The sequence below is a fragment of the Sminthopsis crassicaudata genome, chromosome 3 (assembly GCF_048593235.1).
Source record: "Sminthopsis crassicaudata isolate SCR6 chromosome 3, ASM4859323v1, whole genome shotgun sequence".
Classification (NCBI taxonomy): Eukaryota; Metazoa; Chordata; class Mammalia; order Dasyuromorphia; family Dasyuridae; genus Sminthopsis; species Sminthopsis crassicaudata.
In genome coordinates, this window is record NC_133619.1 from 452,803,930 (window position 1) to 452,823,278 (window position 19,349).

At 32.8% G+C, this 19,349-nt stretch overlaps 1 protein-coding gene across 5 annotated transcripts in view; it reads left to right on the forward strand.

Moving 5' to 3' along the window:
* The first annotated feature begins 1,967 nt into the window (after positions 1-1,967).
* Positions 1,968-19,349, forward strand: part of KCNH7 (potassium voltage-gated channel subfamily H member 7) — a 622,433-nt gene continuing 605,051 nt past the window's right edge. For all 5 annotated transcript variants that reach the window (XM_074303262.1, XM_074303266.1, XM_074303263.1 and 2 more), the window contains exons 1-2: positions 1,968-2,282; positions 4,182-4,412. In XM_074303262.1, coding sequence (XP_074159363.1) covers positions 2,207-2,282; positions 4,182-4,412 — 307 coding nt within the window. In that variant the 5' untranslated portion in view covers positions 1,968-2,206. The remainder of the gene's footprint in view (positions 2,283-4,181; positions 4,413-19,349) is intronic.

Here is a 19,349-nt window from a genome sequence, read left to right on the forward strand (position 1 = left end):
ATTTGTGTACTTCTGAGCATTAGATAGAAACTAATAAAAATTCTTAGGATTTTTGTGTGTGAGTTGACTGACTTGGCTTAGTTCTCTGAAAGGCAAAAATAAGAGATTTCAACGGGTTTATTTTCCAAACATTCCTTCATCTTTACTGATTATCATCCAAAAAATTCCCTTTCATATTTTAACTCTTCATCTCTTACCCACCTTACACTTCCTTCCCCTTTCTCTCTTCAGAGTTGAGTGTGTGACTGCAAAACTGGGAGTGACACCAGAGACAGGCAAAATGGGTATAAAAAGCCAAATTGTCCCTCCCCCCAAAAAATCCCTATAACATACAAATATTCGTTTCTGCTGGTGACTGCTGAACAGACTTCTCTCCTTGCTAGAGGCAAGAGTTTATGTTGTTTGTTTTGATTTTGTGCTCCACTTCTCGAGGTAGTAGATTCCATTAAGAGAAAAACAGCAGGCATAGGAGAGAAAGACATAAGTTTAATCAAAATCGAATGAGTAGGCTGAAGAGGGAAGAAGGAATACAAGAGAAAAATGGAAGGGACTGTGACCTGATATACTCAAAAAATCAAATCCTCTGTTGAGAAATATGGACAGATCTGATTTGCTGAGTGATAGTTATAGCATGACTCTTCATAAATAAATCACAACAGTACTACCAAGTTTCCTTCTGGAGGGGGAAAAAAGTTCAGTTCAAAATAATCAAAGAGGTTGGTGCACCTGGGAGCTTAAAGGGAAGAGAACGTATAGAAGAAATCCAAGAAGAAGGGAGTGAATCTACCTCATCGTTGCCTGTGGGTGGAAGGAGAATTCAAAGTGGTCAAGATAGCTGTGTCTCAGTTCTGTCTTTTCCTTCAGGGTAAGCCAGGGCTTAGAGTAGTAGGTGAAAGAAAAGAGAAGATGCAAGTGTTAAGTGCAGCAGACTAGGAATGGCCTTGAAAAAGCCACACCAACGCGGATAATTCTGTGCTCCGCCCACCTTTTGTTCCTTCACTCCTTCCTCCTGCCTCACCCTTTCCAGGCTCCATCTCTGTTTTGGACCACAAGTTCTGGTGTCCTCTTGCCTTTCCCTGAAGCCCACAGAGAACAACACCTGAACAAGTGCAACAACCCGCGCGTTTCAACTCCTCGGAGGCTTGAGCAGTGAAGCTGGGCATGCTCTGTAGCGGGGGCAGGCTTTGCAAAGAGGAAGCCCTTACAAGATACTGTGGCGCCGAGCCCGGAGCTAGGGCAGGGACAGTCAGTGGTGACAATACATAAGCTAGAGAGCTTTACCACTCCACCCCCAACTACGCCCGTTACTGCTCCCCAGGAATCCCTGCCATTCTCTGAGTACCTTGTTAAAGGCTCTATCCATAAACCCATCCCTTAAGTACCACCAGAGGCAAGAGATGTTCCTCCTTGGTTACTTTCCCATCTCTCTATCTCTTCTTTGAAGCTGAGTGTTTTAAGCAGCCACATACTGAAGAGCTATGATGGGGCATCTAGCAAGTGACTGAGGGCATCGGAGAACTCACCTTCCTAATGTAGGTGTTTGTTACTGAGTTTGGAAGGTGTGTAGGCTGACTTCCCCTAAACCATGTTTGAGTAATCGGAGCTATAAGGTAGTGAAGCCCAGGATAAAGGAAATGTGTCTGCACGTGTGTGTGTGTGTGTGTGTGTGTGTGTGTGTGTGTGTGTGTGTGTATGGGGGTGGGACATCAACCTCGCTGACTCCCCTTCGTTTTGCTCTTCCCCTTCATCAAAAACAATCTGGAAGTCTCCTGTCTCCTTAAACATCACCACGGTTCGGGGAAACTGCCAGGTTAGGTCCATTTGCTCTGGGAAATTGTCGGTGTTTGGTAGTAAAGAAACAGATCGATTGCACTTGTGACTCCCTTCCTCCCCCTAGCCACCCCGTCGCTTTCCCCCTCCCCCGCCTCTTGTCCTCCTTCCTTCTCCCTCCCCCCTCCCCCCAACCATCTCACCAAACGACAGTCCGGTGCGAGGTCCCCCTCAGGAAGGTGTGGGGAATGGATTTTGCTCCAGTGGGAAAAGCGTGTGTCTAGAAGTGGTGCTAATGGGAAGAGATTTCTGTATTTCAAAAGAGGATGATTTGTCACAAAGAGAAGCTCGCTCAGTGGTCTGGGCTGTAGCCGTGTAGATCACTGGAGAACTCTTGTGTTCAGGGAGAGAACTGATCTGAAGATCGGGTGTAAACATGCCTGTTCGCAGAGGTCATGTGGCACCACAAAATACATTTTTGGGGACCATCATACGGAAATTTGAAGGGCAAAGTAAGTTCATTTGTTCTCTTTTCTCTCTCCCTCTCTTTCTGTTTTGATAAAAGTACTTTGTTTTAGGTGCTTTGTAAGATCTCTAAGAGCAACTCCGGGCTGTTTCAAGTTAAGATTGTGAAATCAAACCGAAAGCTTTGCGTGGCGGAGGGGATACCCTTTCTGAAATTAATTTTGATTTACATGTTAGATTATTGTCTCCATTATAAGAGGCAATTTGATCCCTCCTCTCCCACTGCCCCATTCTCTGCCTGCTACTTCATGTCCTACTATTTCACTATCTTAAAGGGAACGTGTCTATATAATACAGCATTATTATTTTTGAGATTGTTTTATTTTAAAGACAAAAATCCGGAATGCAACAATATGTTATGATTAACTGAAATAATACGAACGTGAATAACTACAAAAAGTATTTAAACTTGAATACATTTCAAGGCTGGAATGTGATATTAGTTTTAATATGGCTAAACTTTGCATTAAAGCAATGCAAATATAGTCCTAACAAGATATTCTGCGTGGGTAGATTTCTGATCTAAGATGCATTCTAATGCAGACTATTGACTTCCTGAAAGATTTCAGCTTAAGTCTCTGAATTCTCCTTGCATCTCTCATTTTACTAGAAAATAAAATGTATTAGGTAAAACCCATAATCACAGGGAATATAATGGTCTCATATGGGATTACTATTGTGGGCGGTATTCTCATTGTTACACAGATGCATTAAATTTAAAGCCTACACTTGGTAACTTAAATTTTGATACTTTTTAAAAACCAACATCTTGAGCACCCATTTAAGGTTATATACATTTTGGAGTTATTCTGATAATTGCATCTAATAACTTGATATTCTGTAAAGTTATGTAAGGAAGAAACTTGCACACTGAAATTGCTGCTGTGAATTTTGCCCAGGGATAATATAGTTCTGTAAATTTTAAAAAATAAAACACATATATTATCATCCTTTACACAAAAATCTGACATCAAACAAGAGAAAAGAAAAAAAATGTGAAGTTATGATGTTTCTAGTCCATGTGTTTTAAAAAGATAAAGCTTAATATTATTAAATGTTAGAAAAGTGATAATTGCGTGACTGATGCAGTTTTTATTATTATCATTCCTTTAAAAGGGATCAGTGTGGTAATATAAGTCCAGAGAGAAAAGTAAAGAAAAATAGATACTATGTGAAAGTTGAGCAGATTACCTAGGCATCAAGGGAGAGAGAGGAGAGAGACAGAGACTGAGAGAGAAAGAAGAGAGAGAGAGAGAGAGAGAGAGAGAGAGAGAGAGAGAGAGAGAGAGAGAGAGAGAGAGAGAGAGAGAGAGAGAGAAGAGAGAGACAGAGAGAGAAAGAAGAGAGAGAGAGAAGAGAGAGACAGAGAGAGAAAGAAGAGAGAGACAGAGAGAAAGAAGAAGAGAGACGAGAAAAAGAGAGAGAGAGAGAAGAGAGAGAGAGAGAGAGAGAGAGAGAGAGAGAGAGAGAGAGAGAGAGAGAGAGAGAGAGAGAGAGAGAGAGAGAGAGAGAGAGAGATTTGCCAGCTACAGAATGTTTCAATGTTTGGATTTTCAAAATATTTACCTAGAAACTAAATAGTATCCTCAAAATATTATAGAGCCATTTGCCCTTTGTACTTTGGGCTTCTGAGAGTTACAGGAGGTGAGAACTAGCCACTAGATTAAGTTATTCTCATATAATTTGATGGAATGATTTTCATTACTTTCTCAAAATAACCCAACCATGTTGCTGTCAAGTTTAAAGCTTTTTTAAAAAGTCTAGATCAGTTCACTATGAAATATTATCAGCATTTCTAAAGTTCTATTATGCAACAAATTGTTCCTATGTTTATGGGAGTTTTATGGAAGCTTTTAAAAATGTGCATCACTGTCTTTCTATTACAGATAAAAAATTCATCATTGCAAATGCCAGAGTGCAGAACTGTGCCATCATTTACTGCAATGATGGGTTCTGTGAAATGACTGGGTTCTCCAGGCCAGATGTCATGCAGAAACCATGCACTTGTGATTTTCTTCATGGACCAGAGACCAAGAGACATGACATTGCCCAAATTGCCCAGGCGCTGCTTGGGTCAGAGGAAAGAAAAGTGGAGGTTACCTATTATCATAAAAATGGTAAAGTCTCTTTATTGAGGATCCCTTAAATGTTTTATTGTGTGTCCATTGAAGTGGTTTCTTATGTGCACATATGAAAAAAACACCTAATAATCAAATTTCAACTGTGTAAGTATGAGCAGACACTTTGCATCAAGATTGGTCCACTTTGTATATGGTATTTAGACTTTTAGCTCTTCATTACTGAATTAAAATCATATAAGGTATTTCATCTTGTGGGTCAATCTATTGCATCTAAGCCTTTTAGTAAGGAGAGTAACCTAAAGGAATCCACTAAGGAATGGTTTTTCCTCTTTCACTTTTTTCTCTTTTTGTAATCTAAGAGTATCTGCCATTTTATAAGTACCATGGTACTTACACAACAAGAAAGTAATTCAAAATTAAATCTTCTCTAGAAACTGTTTCTGAACCATAAATTATTTATAGCTAGCTATAAGAGTTTCTTAGATTATTCAACTATATTTGTTAGCAAGTACTTCTTGTTATCTTTGTTTCTTGATATTTAAGATTGAATAGTATATAAATAGGGTGTGCTGAAACCTGCCCAGTGCTGAAACCTATGTGCAAAGAGCACAGGCTAATCATTGGCTGAAGTTTTGTTTTTAAATTAGAATTAGAAACATGGCACTTTTGAAGTTATTTTTTATACCTTACAATTTCTGAAAATTTAAGGGACTTTCAAAATGTAAGGTCATAGGTTAAATTCAATTCATTTTTCATTTATTGCTAGTTAGAGTTAATTGATGTGAAATATATATAGTATGTATTTATACATATATATTCATTAATGAATAAATATTTAATGGAATATGTGTGTATAAATACAAGTCTGATAAATATTCAGATATAGTCAAGTCAAATAATAATATATCTTCAAACCATATATATTTAATGAATAGTATGACAACATGAAAGATATTAAAGTTAAGAAACTAATCATACTATAAAACTTAATATTATTTAAAATTGTTGACTAATATATATTCACCTGACTTTATGATGGCTCCATTGAGAGAAGTCTCTGGGAGTGTGCTATTAAGATTATTAACACATTATTAAACAAGATTGCTAAAGATGTTTGATGTGCTAAAGCCTTCTATCATATATATGACTCATTGCTTGTTATAGAGGATGAAATCAAATAAGAAAAAGTTTTAACTTTTCTATCTAACTTAATGTAATGTGAAAATTGAATGGTATAAAACTGTCATCTGATCTTCACTGATTTATGCTTTGGCAGCTATCAATCTATATCCAATATTCATATGGTATTCTTGAAAATTACCCCTGAAACTAAACAGTTTTGGCCAACAACCAGTCCCTTTGTTGTGATAGCATGATTCTGATGGTTATTTTGGGACATGAAGACAAGAACCATTGTTTTAAAAATTGATGTTATTAGTTTTTAATCAGTTGTTGCTGGTGTCACGGAAATATGAGCTTTCCTGCAAATATTATTTGATAGATTATTGTTCCATCTACACAGGACCAAAACACCTGTATTTTTTAAGGGCAAATTCAATCAATCACTCAAATAGTCTGTCTATATTTCATTTGGATATTTGAAAACATCTGGATTCGTGGTTAATGGCATTCTCCCCCTACTGCTTCCTACTGCTTTCTTCATGAATATTTGGCATCATATAGACACAGGCTCTGTCATATTTAGTCATATATTAGTTATTCTCATTAAATTATTTTTTAAATTTTCGTCTATTGAATTCATGTAGGAAATATCTGGGATTTCAGATTCCCTATACAGTGTCTATCTTTTAATAGCCTGTATTTGCCCAATTTAGTTGTAATATACTTCAGGCAGGAATGCACATCTAATGAGTAGGGAAAGGAGGTGTAGCTGCATTCTGAGATGTAGAATTTTTCCTTCAATAAAAAAGCATTCAAATAAGATATTTTAAATGTAACCACAAAGGTGATTATTAAAAATGCCTACAATGGAAATGTGGCTAATGTGGAATGTATCCATATGGGTGCTTTGTTTAACTATATGGATTTAATCTAGTACAATAGTACATGCATGCATATGTGTGTGTGATGTGTCTTTTAAGGAAATAAAACCTTTAGAGCACTTATTTCATAATATATAACTGTATAAAATTACAGTTCCTCTTCCGATTGTTTCCTTTTCCATTTTAACTCAGTTGTCAATACTTAAGCAGCTTTATGTTTAAGAAGAAACACTTGCTATTTTGTCTTGGTTGACAAGTAAGGTGGAGAGGAAAGGAAATCTTTTTTTTCCTGAGGAATAAAAGTTTTTTTTATTTACATAGCTTGAATGAATCAACACAGTTACTTTACTCCATGCTGAACTATGATAGAGAATATACCATTTGAGTGAAATGATGTTTACTTGGTTTTACGTCTATTCCTTAAGTTCTTGTTTTGGCTACTAGTTAAGAAGATTTGGGTAGGCTCTTCAAAGTATATAGGTTTTATCCCTATGATTCCCCCCAAAATCAATGAGTGCTCTGAAGTTCAATGCTTTTGAAAATGCTTTGAAACTCTTTCCCCTTGTAGATCTGCTAGCACATCATGGTTAATTCCTGACATTTTAACATTTGACAGTAGGGTAGAAAGAAAACAGTTTTGCTTTCCTAATGATTTTTTAATTCTTTATTACTGAGGCTATTTCCTTTAGTATATTCAGTCTATGTTTCCTTAATTTATTCTCCATTTATTACTTCCCAGACATTTTCAGCTAAAAGCTAGCAACATCTTAGAAAAGGAATAGTGAGTCTAAGAAGCCAAATGAACAAATCACATAAAGAAAAAAAGTGTTATTGTTATGTTCAATCAGAATAGAGGAGCAAAAACTATGGCAAAGATTGAATATATGACCATTTTTCTGAGTTTTTCACCAGAGTTACCCAGAGCCATTAAAAGTTGTGTAAACTCAAATATGTATATACAAGAAGCTCATATTTATTCCCAGAACTGTATGCTTCTCTATCTATATTAACCAAGAAAAAAGCAAACTGTAACTCAACCTCTCTTTCTATGAATTTTCTACCTACAATTGGAGTATTATTTACTAGAGTATCAATTTATAAAGAAAAAAATCAATTATTTTCAGTAGGAATATATGACAGTCTTTCCTTTGAGGATTTCATTTCACAGTTTAAGTCATTATTGCATAAATCATTTTCGACAGCTATGAAATATTGCTAGGAGTGATGAAGCTGTAAATCTTTTGACATAAAATTATAATTATTCTAGAAATCAGAGTAGAATTATATATTAATAGCATAATGCTGTGTGGTCAGTAGGAAAAGATCTCCAACTCTGTGTCATTTGGAGAACAGCAAATAGTTTCACTACAGACAACTTAGAGGAGATTATGGAGTTAGTATTGGTGGTCATAGTTATGATAGGCCAATTGAAATGAGTTATTTATGGTAATTTTTATATTAGTAAGAACCTTAAAATCTGCCACTTAGCTGATATGAATTTTCTCATGTGATAAAGCTATCTGATAAACATATATTTTCGGATGTCATAGAGTTCAATACAGAAAATCACAACTTAGGCCTCTTAGAATTTCAATGTACTTTTTTTTTTCACTCAATGATTAGATATGAAAAAGTAGGTAATGTCTGCTAAATCATTGCTAATGTGAATAGCAACAAAAAAGTGCAAAACTCTTTCAAATATATTCAGATGTACATATTTGAATGTACTTAAAATTTATAACCAATAGTAAATCCTTATATGTTCAAGTAATTTTCTCTTGAAAAAAAATAAATAACCATCAATGCCACTTGGAAAGCAGGCTTTATTAAAGGGATTATTTTAAAAAGTCAGGGACATAATGTTTTGAATGATAGTGCAATTGGAATTAGCTAACAAGCTAGAAATAAATGAATTTAATTCACCTTCCATTAAGCTAGAATTGAAATATTGAAAAAGATAAAAGACTTGGGATGAAAAGAATTCTTTCCCAATATAGTCCATGTACTAGGAAATTAGAAGGGAGAACTAATTCCTAAAGATGACTTTTTGATGAGCTCTGCACATATCAACAGTTAGAGGAAGAGTAAAAGAAAAGAGGAAGGAGAATAAACATTTATTAAGTATCAGCTTTGTGGCAGGTACTGTTGTAAGTGCTTTACAAATATTATTTTGTTTGATTGAAAATAAAATGTAAAGTTATCTCAGCCCACTGAAGTTTTCGTTTCAAAGTATTAAATCTACTACTTGAAATGCTTTCTAAATACTAAATGGCTGATCCTGCCATGTTTAAAATGCTTAGTTTAAAATGCCATTATTTTTTTTAAGTGACCAAAATAAACTAACAAACATTTACTAAGCCTTACAGGTGCAAATAAGTAAGCTTGGGCATATAAGAAAGGGAAATATACAAAAGTACAAGATATGGCTCCAATCTCAAAGGAACCCAAAGCCTATGTAGTCAGTAGGGAAATACTAAAGATGGCAAATATTTCTCTTTGTTCAAACTTTGGATATACTTAAAATTAAAAGAAAGGAAATAATTATTGTCATTTTGTTGAGAAAATATTTTAAATTAATTCAGGGTATTAATTTGACCTAAGAGATAGATTTCCTGCATTTTATAAGACAAGTCTCACTCTGCCTCAATCTTCTCCTTTTTGAAAAACACTTGGTCATTAACCTTGACTTCTCTTTCATTAAAAAAAAAAGTACACCAAGTAATAAATGTTTTTGGCCATAAAAATTTATGAAGCCATTTTTTAACCAACGGAGAAGTTGCTATCTGTACTGGTAGAATAAGTGCCCATCCTAAAAGAGGAGTGTATATGTATGTATAAATATACCCACATATATATTTGTATAATTATAAAATATAACTTGTCCCCAGAAGTTTTAGTATAGCTTTATTAACATTTCATTTTTATAAAAAATATTATTGTTTTAATATCAAACCATTAGAAGTCTAATATTAAGCTATTAAAACTTAAAACCACACTAAAATTTTTGAAACACCCTAAATTTAAATGAATGTATCTTTATGTCAATTATTTATAATACATATACCTAATAATTTTATAATGTCTGTATAGAAGTCTCTATGTGCATTTTTGATGATGTTATAAAAACATGGCATGGTAATTTTATAAAAGTTGTTTTATAAAATGCTTAGGTTTCCATATCCCTGGACATTAAATATAATAGAGAAGCTACAAGTAGTAATATGCAAATACAAATAATAGCATTTATACTTAGAATAAAAATGTTACAGAAATCTTCCATTTAATCACTCTTTTTAACATTGTATGTTTAGATTATTGATATTATAGCCATTTCATAACCAAGCACTACTCTTTATGTTATGGCCCATGGGGCAAATTTTAGGAATTTTATTAGATTGAATATATTTCATTGAACAAAAATTCTGTCAAATTATTTTGCTATAAAGTTTTCATTTTAAGATTGGGTCAAATGAAGCCCAAAGAAAAATTCTTGGATGTAAATGAGCTCTTTTTGTCATTCCTGCTCTACACCTGGAGTGGCCCTACTTCTGAATTCCCTCTGGTACTGCTCAAAAATATTGAACTTCGCTATTATTTTGTGAGCTCTTTTCTTACCCAGGGGGTTTGAAAATAGGGTCACTTCAGGCCTAGAGATAGGCTAAAATGGGTGGGACCCATTTCTATTTGACCTCTGAGATCTTCTGGTCTATAAATAGTACTGCATTAATAGCTGGCAGGCAGCCAATGAAGAGATTCCCAATGGAATTGAAGCCCAGGAAAGAAGTGACTGGAGGTAAGATATAAGAAATGAATATTAGGAAGTGAAGAGGAAGTAGAGGACAAGGAATAACAGAAAATCACAGGGAAAGGAGGGAATAGGAAAGCTACAATGAAAATTTTCCATATAATTAATAAATTTTCTTAGCTTAACACTACTTTATATAGTTCTGTAATTCAATTTAGCAAACATTTATTAAAGTGTCTAATGTGTACAAAACAGAATGCTAGATTTTGGTGCTTCAAAGACAAAAAGAAAATATTATTTGTCCTCAAGATGCTTTCACTCTATATAATTATCAAAATCCTTTAACCCATATTATCCCACTGGATCCTCACAACCACCTTTGTAATTTTTTGGGTAAATTAGACAATAAGATGTGTAAGTGTGGAACTGATATTATTTTATATTTCCATGCCTTATCTTTAATAAATGTTTCTTATATTGACCTGTATCTCTATTTTAAAGGTGAGGTAGCATCCTCCCAATAATGAAATGACAAGACCCTCTAAGCAGATCATGAAAGAATTAGGAAAAGAATTCCAGTTTTTTTGACTTCCAATCCAAAGTCCAATTCAAGTTCAAACCACAATGTTATTTTGTTAAAACAAACAAACAAACAAACAAACAAACAAAAAACAATTTATTCCTCAATTTCTAATGGTGATACCTCTTTTTTAAAAAATATAATAAAAGGATTGACCCTTCATGCTAATATGTAATGTAAAATCAATTTATATGAGGTAAATCTTTCATGAAGATTATATCTTTTTTCAACAATATCTCATAAAGAATTAGCAGTAGATAATGCATTGATTATGTTAGCATTTGCATTAAGCTCAGTAAACCATATAGTTGTACTATTTACAACATAGATTGTTCACCCTTTTTAAAAATTCTTTGAAGTGAAGCAATGTTTCTTGAAGAACTCAGTCTCTAAACAAGGACCACTAAACTGGCCAGTAAGCCAAATCTAGACCCAAAATCAGGTGTCCCTATAGTTGTATGGACAATGGATTAAGAATGATGTTTATACTTTTAAATAAATTGTATTTAAATAAATTGAATTGACAATACAATAGTGTTTTAAAATGCAATATATATATATATATATTAGCTATGGGACTATAGAAAAACAGCCAGTGACCAAGTTTGTCAATCCTAATTATAACACATTGTAGTCTCAGAATGCTTTTTTGATGAAATAATTTTAAAAGGTGATAACATTAGTAATTTTTCTTAAAGCAGATTTGATCTTACCATCTCAATCTGTCAAGTGAACTATGCTATACTAGTTCTTAGAGTAAGAAACTCAGTCATGTTAATTAGGAGTTGAGAAATTCTTATCTTCCTACCTGAGTTAGTTTATTTAATAAAACTTAAATTAGTAATCAGAGATTTTTTTTTATGACAGCAAGATTACAATGTGAAAAGAATAACGTTTGTACTAATAACTTTTCCATATAAATTCTACATGAAGTAAAATGTAAATTCCTAGAGGACAGAAAGATTTGTTGTCATTTTTTTTTCATTCTAATAAGTGCTTATTAAATGTTTGTTTAATTTAATTGATTGTCATGAGGCTCAGAATAATATAAAGTATTGCTTTTTTAATGCTGTCTAAAATTTATTGGTAAAGATTTTGTATTAAAGGGACAGCTAGGTGGCACAGTTAATAGAGCACCAGGCCTGAAGTCAGGAGAACATGAGTTCAAATATGACCTGAATCACTTAACACTTAGCTGTGTGACTCTGGTCAAGTCACTTAACATCAATTGCCTCAAAAAAAAAAAAGATTTATATTAAAATTTTAAAAAATAAGATAAATTGCTTCAATTGGTTATAGTAATGTTAGTACATGATGACATGAAGCAAAGTTGTTCAGCCTTGTATATTATAGAGAGGTTTTCATTATGTTCTATTCTGATGTTCTTCAGCCAATTTCACTGACTTCTAATTATTTTTGCTTTAAAACCACTGTATTTTTTATTTAAAACAGTTTTTAAATGACAACTATACCCCATTCATTTTATTTGATCATATTAATCAATTAATTTTTATCTACAAGCTGATTATTTTGTCTGATTTAAATTCCAAAATTAGCTTTTTCACTGTTGTTCCTGACAATCTAGAGGAAAATTAACAATTGCTCTTATAAAACAAATTTATTCACAATAAATGTTTTTAAAATGTTGCAAACTTGTCCTCAAATAGCTTTCCAGGACCCTTAAAGAGTATATATCCTCTCAAACCTTGTAATAAGGACAGCTGACTTAATCTTCAGTCCTTACTTATAATTAAACATCTCTTATCTCTATGTCTCTCTACTAGCCAGGCCTATGACTCTTATGCATCCTCTCCTTCCTTTATATCTCATACAATCCTTCTCTTCCTTCAAGATGAAACTCAAGCCACAACTCTCCAGTTGAAGCTCTTCTTGATCCTTTCTCCACTCCATTGATAGCCATTGTCTTCTTTTCTAAAATACTTTAACTTTTAACATTTAACTAACTTAGTATTTGCTATTTTAGTATTTACTCTTTTTTATTGTTCTAAACTACTTTAATATTTACTACTTTTAGTAGTAAATTTAACTACTTTTAGTAGTAAATTTAACTACTTTTAGTAGTAAATTTAACTACTTTAGTATTTACTTTTTATTATTCCCTTTGATATTTATATATTAGAGATTGTTTCCATCTTTGTATTCATATTACTATTATCTAGTAATGGTATTTGGGACATAGTATATACTTCATAAATGATTGTTGACTAATAGCTACATTTATTGATGAAAATCTAAGTCTCAAAGAGGTTGCAAGTTGGCCATTCAAACCAGCAAAGATGAAAGCAGAGACAAACTCAGATCATTTCAAAGTCCATCGCACTTTTCATTACATCATACATGTCATTATACTCAATCTCGGTATTTTTAAAATAATATAATTCAGTGTAATTGCATTACTCTGCCTTTATTTCCAAGTGTCCAGTAATAAGTAATATTAATTCAAAAAACAGAAATGATATCAGGAAAAAGTGAATATTCAGAATTTTTGGTGTGGGAGCCAATTAATTAAGATTATCCTATGAGCATTTAATAAATAAATTAGAAAAAGAAGAAGCAGGAAAAAAAACTGGAAAAGATCTGTATAGTTCTCTAACAATCACCATCCACCATTGATGATTAATGGAGCCATCAAATTTTTATGCTAATTTGTATCACTAAGGAAAGTAAAGTCAGGAAAAGCAGTTGGATTAAAAACATGCATAATGCAGAGGAAAACTGTTTTTAAGATGCCTGAGAGAAGATATCAAAAAACTGGAAAAAAATACATGGTATTAAGTTGAAAGCAATTGAGATGTCATGATAATTACTGACCCAAACATCTGCTTTCTCATATCTACAAAACCTTATTGACAATAATTTGTCCATATGCAGATATAAGCTTTGATAAAAATGTGAGAAGTGAATATACAGATTTCCCCAAAACTATTTTATGGCAGATCACATCTTCAGTAGTACAATTGACTAAGTGTACTAGGAATATCAGATTCCACTGTGTTTGCAATTGATTGACTATTAAACATGTTTTATTTTGTAGAATAAAATCTATTCTTAAAGGACATCTCCAAGCATAAATCAAAATCATCCAATACTTCCAAACAGATGGAATAACAGAAGTGAAGCTATCAAGTGAAGCTTAATGAAGGGAAATAGTATGCCAGCCAAATGTATCTATCTTATCATAGAAGATATTAGAGACTACAAATAAAATAAGATTCTCTATATGTTCTTGTTTATAAATAATACCATATTGATCATGTTAAGTACTGGAATATATAGAACTCTTAATTGGGAGTCCACAATTGTTAGAAAGATGTCAGCCTTACAATCTACAAAGGAATAAGAGAGGTGAATAATCACATCTATTGGACAGGTTCTATTATTCAGTTGGCTAGGAAGTGTGTTGATTTGGTCCATCAGTGCTCATGTCCTCGGATATCACAGATAATTAATATAAATTAGATCAACAATTGAATGGAAGCAAAATTGTGAGCTGGATTACATTTGAGAATTTGTACAGCACTTTCAATGACCCTGTTTCTCCCTGAAATAAATAGGCTCTGTGTGTGTGTATATACATACATACATACATACATACATACATATATATGCATATCTAAGAATAACCCAAATGAGATAAAAAAGAATCAGTCATGACTAAAGTGACTAAACAACAAATACATGTTTATGTATATACTGTGGATGTGTGTATACATATATACACATACAAATACACACATTACATATGTGTATACATGCCATTCTTCCAATTATTTTCTATGTCTATGAAAATTATTTTCTATGTCTTACTGAAAAATCAGATTTATAGGTATCCACAGTGCAGTGGGTATACATATGGTGAGCATGAGTAATCTGCAACACATTATTGGTGATGAAATTTATGAAAAAAACAGTTTAGACTTTTCTGACTTTCTTTATATATCCTGTACTTATCACAATGCCTAGTGCATGGTGATTACTTATTAAAAACTTTTTGACTGACTGAAAAAGGGGGTGGGGTTGGTTATATTGTGGGAAGTTATTATAGCAAATAGTTTATGTGCTCTACTTATATGAGTACACAGTCCATTATGTTTACCCACTTGATAGTATTTATGGGAGGATAGAGACAGATGTGCACAGGATAAACTATGGAATACATGAAGATGGCCACAAAGATCCATTGAAGAACATCCATAGTCAGAGTAAATTGAACTAGCCTTTTCTTGATAAAGGAAATTCCATAGATAACCTTTAATTTTTTCCCCTTAGTTTCAAATTCCTGAATTATTATTTTTTTACAAATTTTCTTCAAGTAACTTGCAATATAATTTTTTTAAACCTATTGGTTTCTCATATCTCTGTTGAAAATGTTAATAAGGGTTGAAATGGGTAATGGGCAAAGAGCATGTGGAATAAAAGATATTTTTTCTATAGTATATAATCAGTGTCTGAATAATCAAGAGTTGGTTATAGAGTATTCCCTTAGAATTCTCAAAAATAGAGATATATTCAAATTCATTGAAGATAAAAATAGTGTAAGGGGAAATAAACATAATTCTTCACCTTTTATTTTTAACTCCTTGTCCCCCCCCCAAAAAAAAAAAAAAAAGACAAAGTGAATTGGCTCAATTGACCTAGGTTGAACCTGGGAAGCATAATTGGGAAAACTGGACTGAAGTTAGTGAGGCTGAATTTCACATTTCTTCTCCAAAAGATAGCCCATTTTCAGAAGCACACTGACTAACACTATGTTCTAGATTAAGAGCAAGAAGAAGCATTAGAGGTCATCTGATATTACCACCCCCTCCTTTTATAAATCAGAAGTCAAGGTTTGTAAAGGGGGAAAAAATTGCTCAAAGCTATATAAATAACTGATAGAACCAAGATTTGAATCTCAGATTCTCTAACTTCAAATTCAGCACTCTTGCTTCTGTACCAATTGCTCCTGATTTCTACCTTAGTAAGACTTGATAAATTGACAGATTTTTGTCTTTGATGCTGGCCCTAATCTCTTCTTCCTTTTTCCTGCCTCCAAGAGTCAGTGACCTCAACCTATTGTTCAGATTGTAAGGGCTTTTACTCTGTCCTGGGCTTCAGACCTAATACTCTGAAATTATTACATCACTCTCTTTTCTTTATTGATGTGGTTCTGAGACTAAAGAAATGTAAAGTTAGATGTGAAAAATATTTAACTTTTAGAAAGATGTTTATTAAACCAAATGAATCTTTTAATTGGTCAAAAGCAAAAGGTGGAAAATAGGCCTACATTTGATAGGTAATGTAGTTTTGTGAAGGGAAAACAGGGTTTCTGTCCTGATGGCTTTAGGTTCTTCTTGTAATGCATACTGTCAGTGTGACTATGGAAGTCATTTAACCTCTTGATGTCCTCAAAGAGCTCTCCAAGAGGATAAATTTCAGGCTAGTTGCAGATCAGTTTGGGTAAAGGAAGTTTCCTCATGGGGAGCTTCTCCCCTCCCTTCATCCTTTTCTTCCCTCCTTCCTCTTTCTATCCTTTCCCCCATTCTCCCTCTTCCTCTCCATCTCCCTTTCCCTCTCCTTCTCTCCCTCTCTTTCCCTCTCTCCCCCATTCTTTTTTTCTCTCTGTCTCTGTCTCTCTTTATCTGTCTTTCTTTACACACACACACACACACACACACACACACACACACACACACACACACACACACACACTCACTTATTCTTCTGGGATTCTTGGCCTATACTTTAGTCTTTTATAAAACAAAATACATACCATCAGCACTATTTAGTTACATCATTTTTGAATTAAAATAAGAACTCTATCCCAAGTATTCTAACTTCTGGGCCTCAGTTTCTTGATCTGTAAAGTGGGAATTAAACATGCTATTTACCTCTTCATAATTCTGTTTTGTAAAATTTTGAAATGTACTACAAATGTGACATATTGTAAACAACAATTATTTAAAGAAACAGATTTCTTATCTAGTCCCTTGAAACTCCTAAATATTATTGCAATATTTGATCACCTTATACTTGGATAGTATTCTACTTACATTGGAATCTGACCCATATGAAAGACTATTATGCCAATTTGGACTTAATTTTTATCTCAGAATTATAGCTACCTCCTGCCACTGTCTAGCACCAACAGAACATCCATTTGGGCCCAAGAAAATCTTTCCAAAAATCCCAACTTGTTTGGAAAACATAGAAAGCACTTTGTTTTCACATGTAAAGAGCAGATTGCCTAGCTTTATTCTTTTGGAGAACTCTCACTCCGGGGAGGTTGAAGGCTTTCTGGACCTGGCCCATTTTGACCCAAATCCAAAACTGATCTTGGATGCTCCAGAGGCACCAATTTGGCTTAGTGAATATCCCACCTCCAAGTTGCTTTTTAGGCAAGCTGTTGGTAACAGGATTTCTTGTTGAATGGTCCACATTGGAAGGAATAAGGATAATTGTTTCAACAATTATTATTCACTTTTTCATCAGAATTCTGTTAATTTTTATCCTTTTGTTCTGCTGAGAGTTTCCCTGAGATCCTTAGGCTGCCCAAGTGATTTTATATTACTTATGTAAACTGTAATGTGATTTATAATCATTAAAGAAAACATAAAAATTAAAGGAATATTTTTATTCAAAAACATGTATATTCTATATTTTAATTTTTGTACCTCTGTGTATATAAAAAGTGAGAGATATGAATAATAATAAAACACAATAAAGCCTTCCTAAAAGACAATCACTGAGAGGTAAAATGTATTTATACTAAATAAATGACATCAAAAGAGCAAATATTTTCTATTTCAAGATTAGGAAAAGAATATAAGCAACACAAAGTCAATACAATATTATTTAGACCAAACTTTGTTTAACACGATTCTATAAAATAACTGCGGGGGAAAATAATCTTCCTGCCATTCTTTCCCTCACTTAAATAGAGATGTATATACCTCATGTAATCTGATCTTTTTCTCTGTGACTCAATTTTCAAGTTTTTCCTGTAGGTGTTCTTGGTAATGAATGTCACTTAACCAAAAGTCCACAGAATTGATGGATTCCTAGGATTAGCTTTTGGAATTGAAGTTCTAAACAAAGCTAGTTTTGCTGGATTGTTACATTCAAGACTAGAGTGGCTTATTTCTTCATGGGTTCATATTTCTACTGAGTGGATCTCTTCCTGAAATTTCAAACCCATCAGTGTTCATTATTTTAAATATTTTCTCAATAATAGAAACAAGACTTAAAGAACTTACCATTTTATTTACTGGATAATTGGAAATATTAAACTATTCAGTGAAGCATTTCCTGGGCTCTAATCTCAATTCTACCACTTTAAAGTATTTGGAGACTCTTCACAGATAAAGCTATATTCTTTATATATTTATCTTCTAAACATATTATTATATCTTTTCTGATTTCTTTTTTCAGTAATATAAAATGAAAGACAATATCTCAAATGGTTTTACTAAAACCTCAGACATTAATCCTAAAGAAAGAAAGAACATTCAGTATTCAAATTTTACAAGTACTTTTTCATTGGCACTCAAAAATTATTACTAAAATTCCTTTTGCATTTCATGAAAGGAAAATAAGACATGATTTATAGTTGAGAAATCTGATAGTACATAATTTTTAATATAAAGAATGAAAATAAAATGGGATCATTTTACTCTTTTGGCTTCAGGATGACACACCTATAATTACAAATAAAAATATAGAATGCCAGAAGTTTGTGCCTGGCATTCAATTTTCATTTCAACTGAATTTATCTCTGACTAGAAGAGTAACCTAGATTGTTGAAGATGACATGATCTCATTTTGGCTGCATAATAACATGTCATCAGATGACACAGAGGCTACAAAAGACTAAGAGACTTTTTAAGTCATGCTAAAAGTAGGATCTATGACATATTGAATCTCAAATTATTTTACATTCTCTCCCTCTGCTTTGACCATCTCAAAGGAATGGAATAGAACTTTAACCTAACCTTTGCAATAACAAAAATATCTGAGATTTTTGTCCTTTTGTTCAATTTTTTTCTTTTTTAAATTGTCAAGTATTTTTTCTTTTCTCTTACAGAAAATAAAAACAAAATATATAATCCTTGTAGTAAATAAACATGATCAAGCAAAAGAAATGTATTCAAAATTCATTCTGCATATTATTCCATCACCTGTCAAGAGATAGCTTCATCATCACTGTCAGTCTTCTAATATTTTATTTATTCTTAAATTTTGATAATCTCTATTTTAGTATTTATATATACATATATATATATATATATACATATATGTAGTTTTATATTTATATAGGGAGACATACATATGTATATTTACCTAAAGAGTGTAAGGCTAAATCTTTCTGAGATGAATTAAATGTAATTCTTTCTGGAAGGGGATTATTAGATATGGGTTTGAGTTTTGATTCAGTCCTATGGTTTGAGGATGTCATTTTTAAAAACTATACCAAATATATATATATATGTATGCATTTATAAGTAGAAATCATTTCTATGCTTAAGTAAAAATGTATGATAATTTTTTGGACTTAAGGAGGTATTTAATTAACTCAAAAACTGCTTCATAAATAGGAGTTAGACTTCAGTACTCCAAATATATATTGTTTCTTTAACCACAAATAG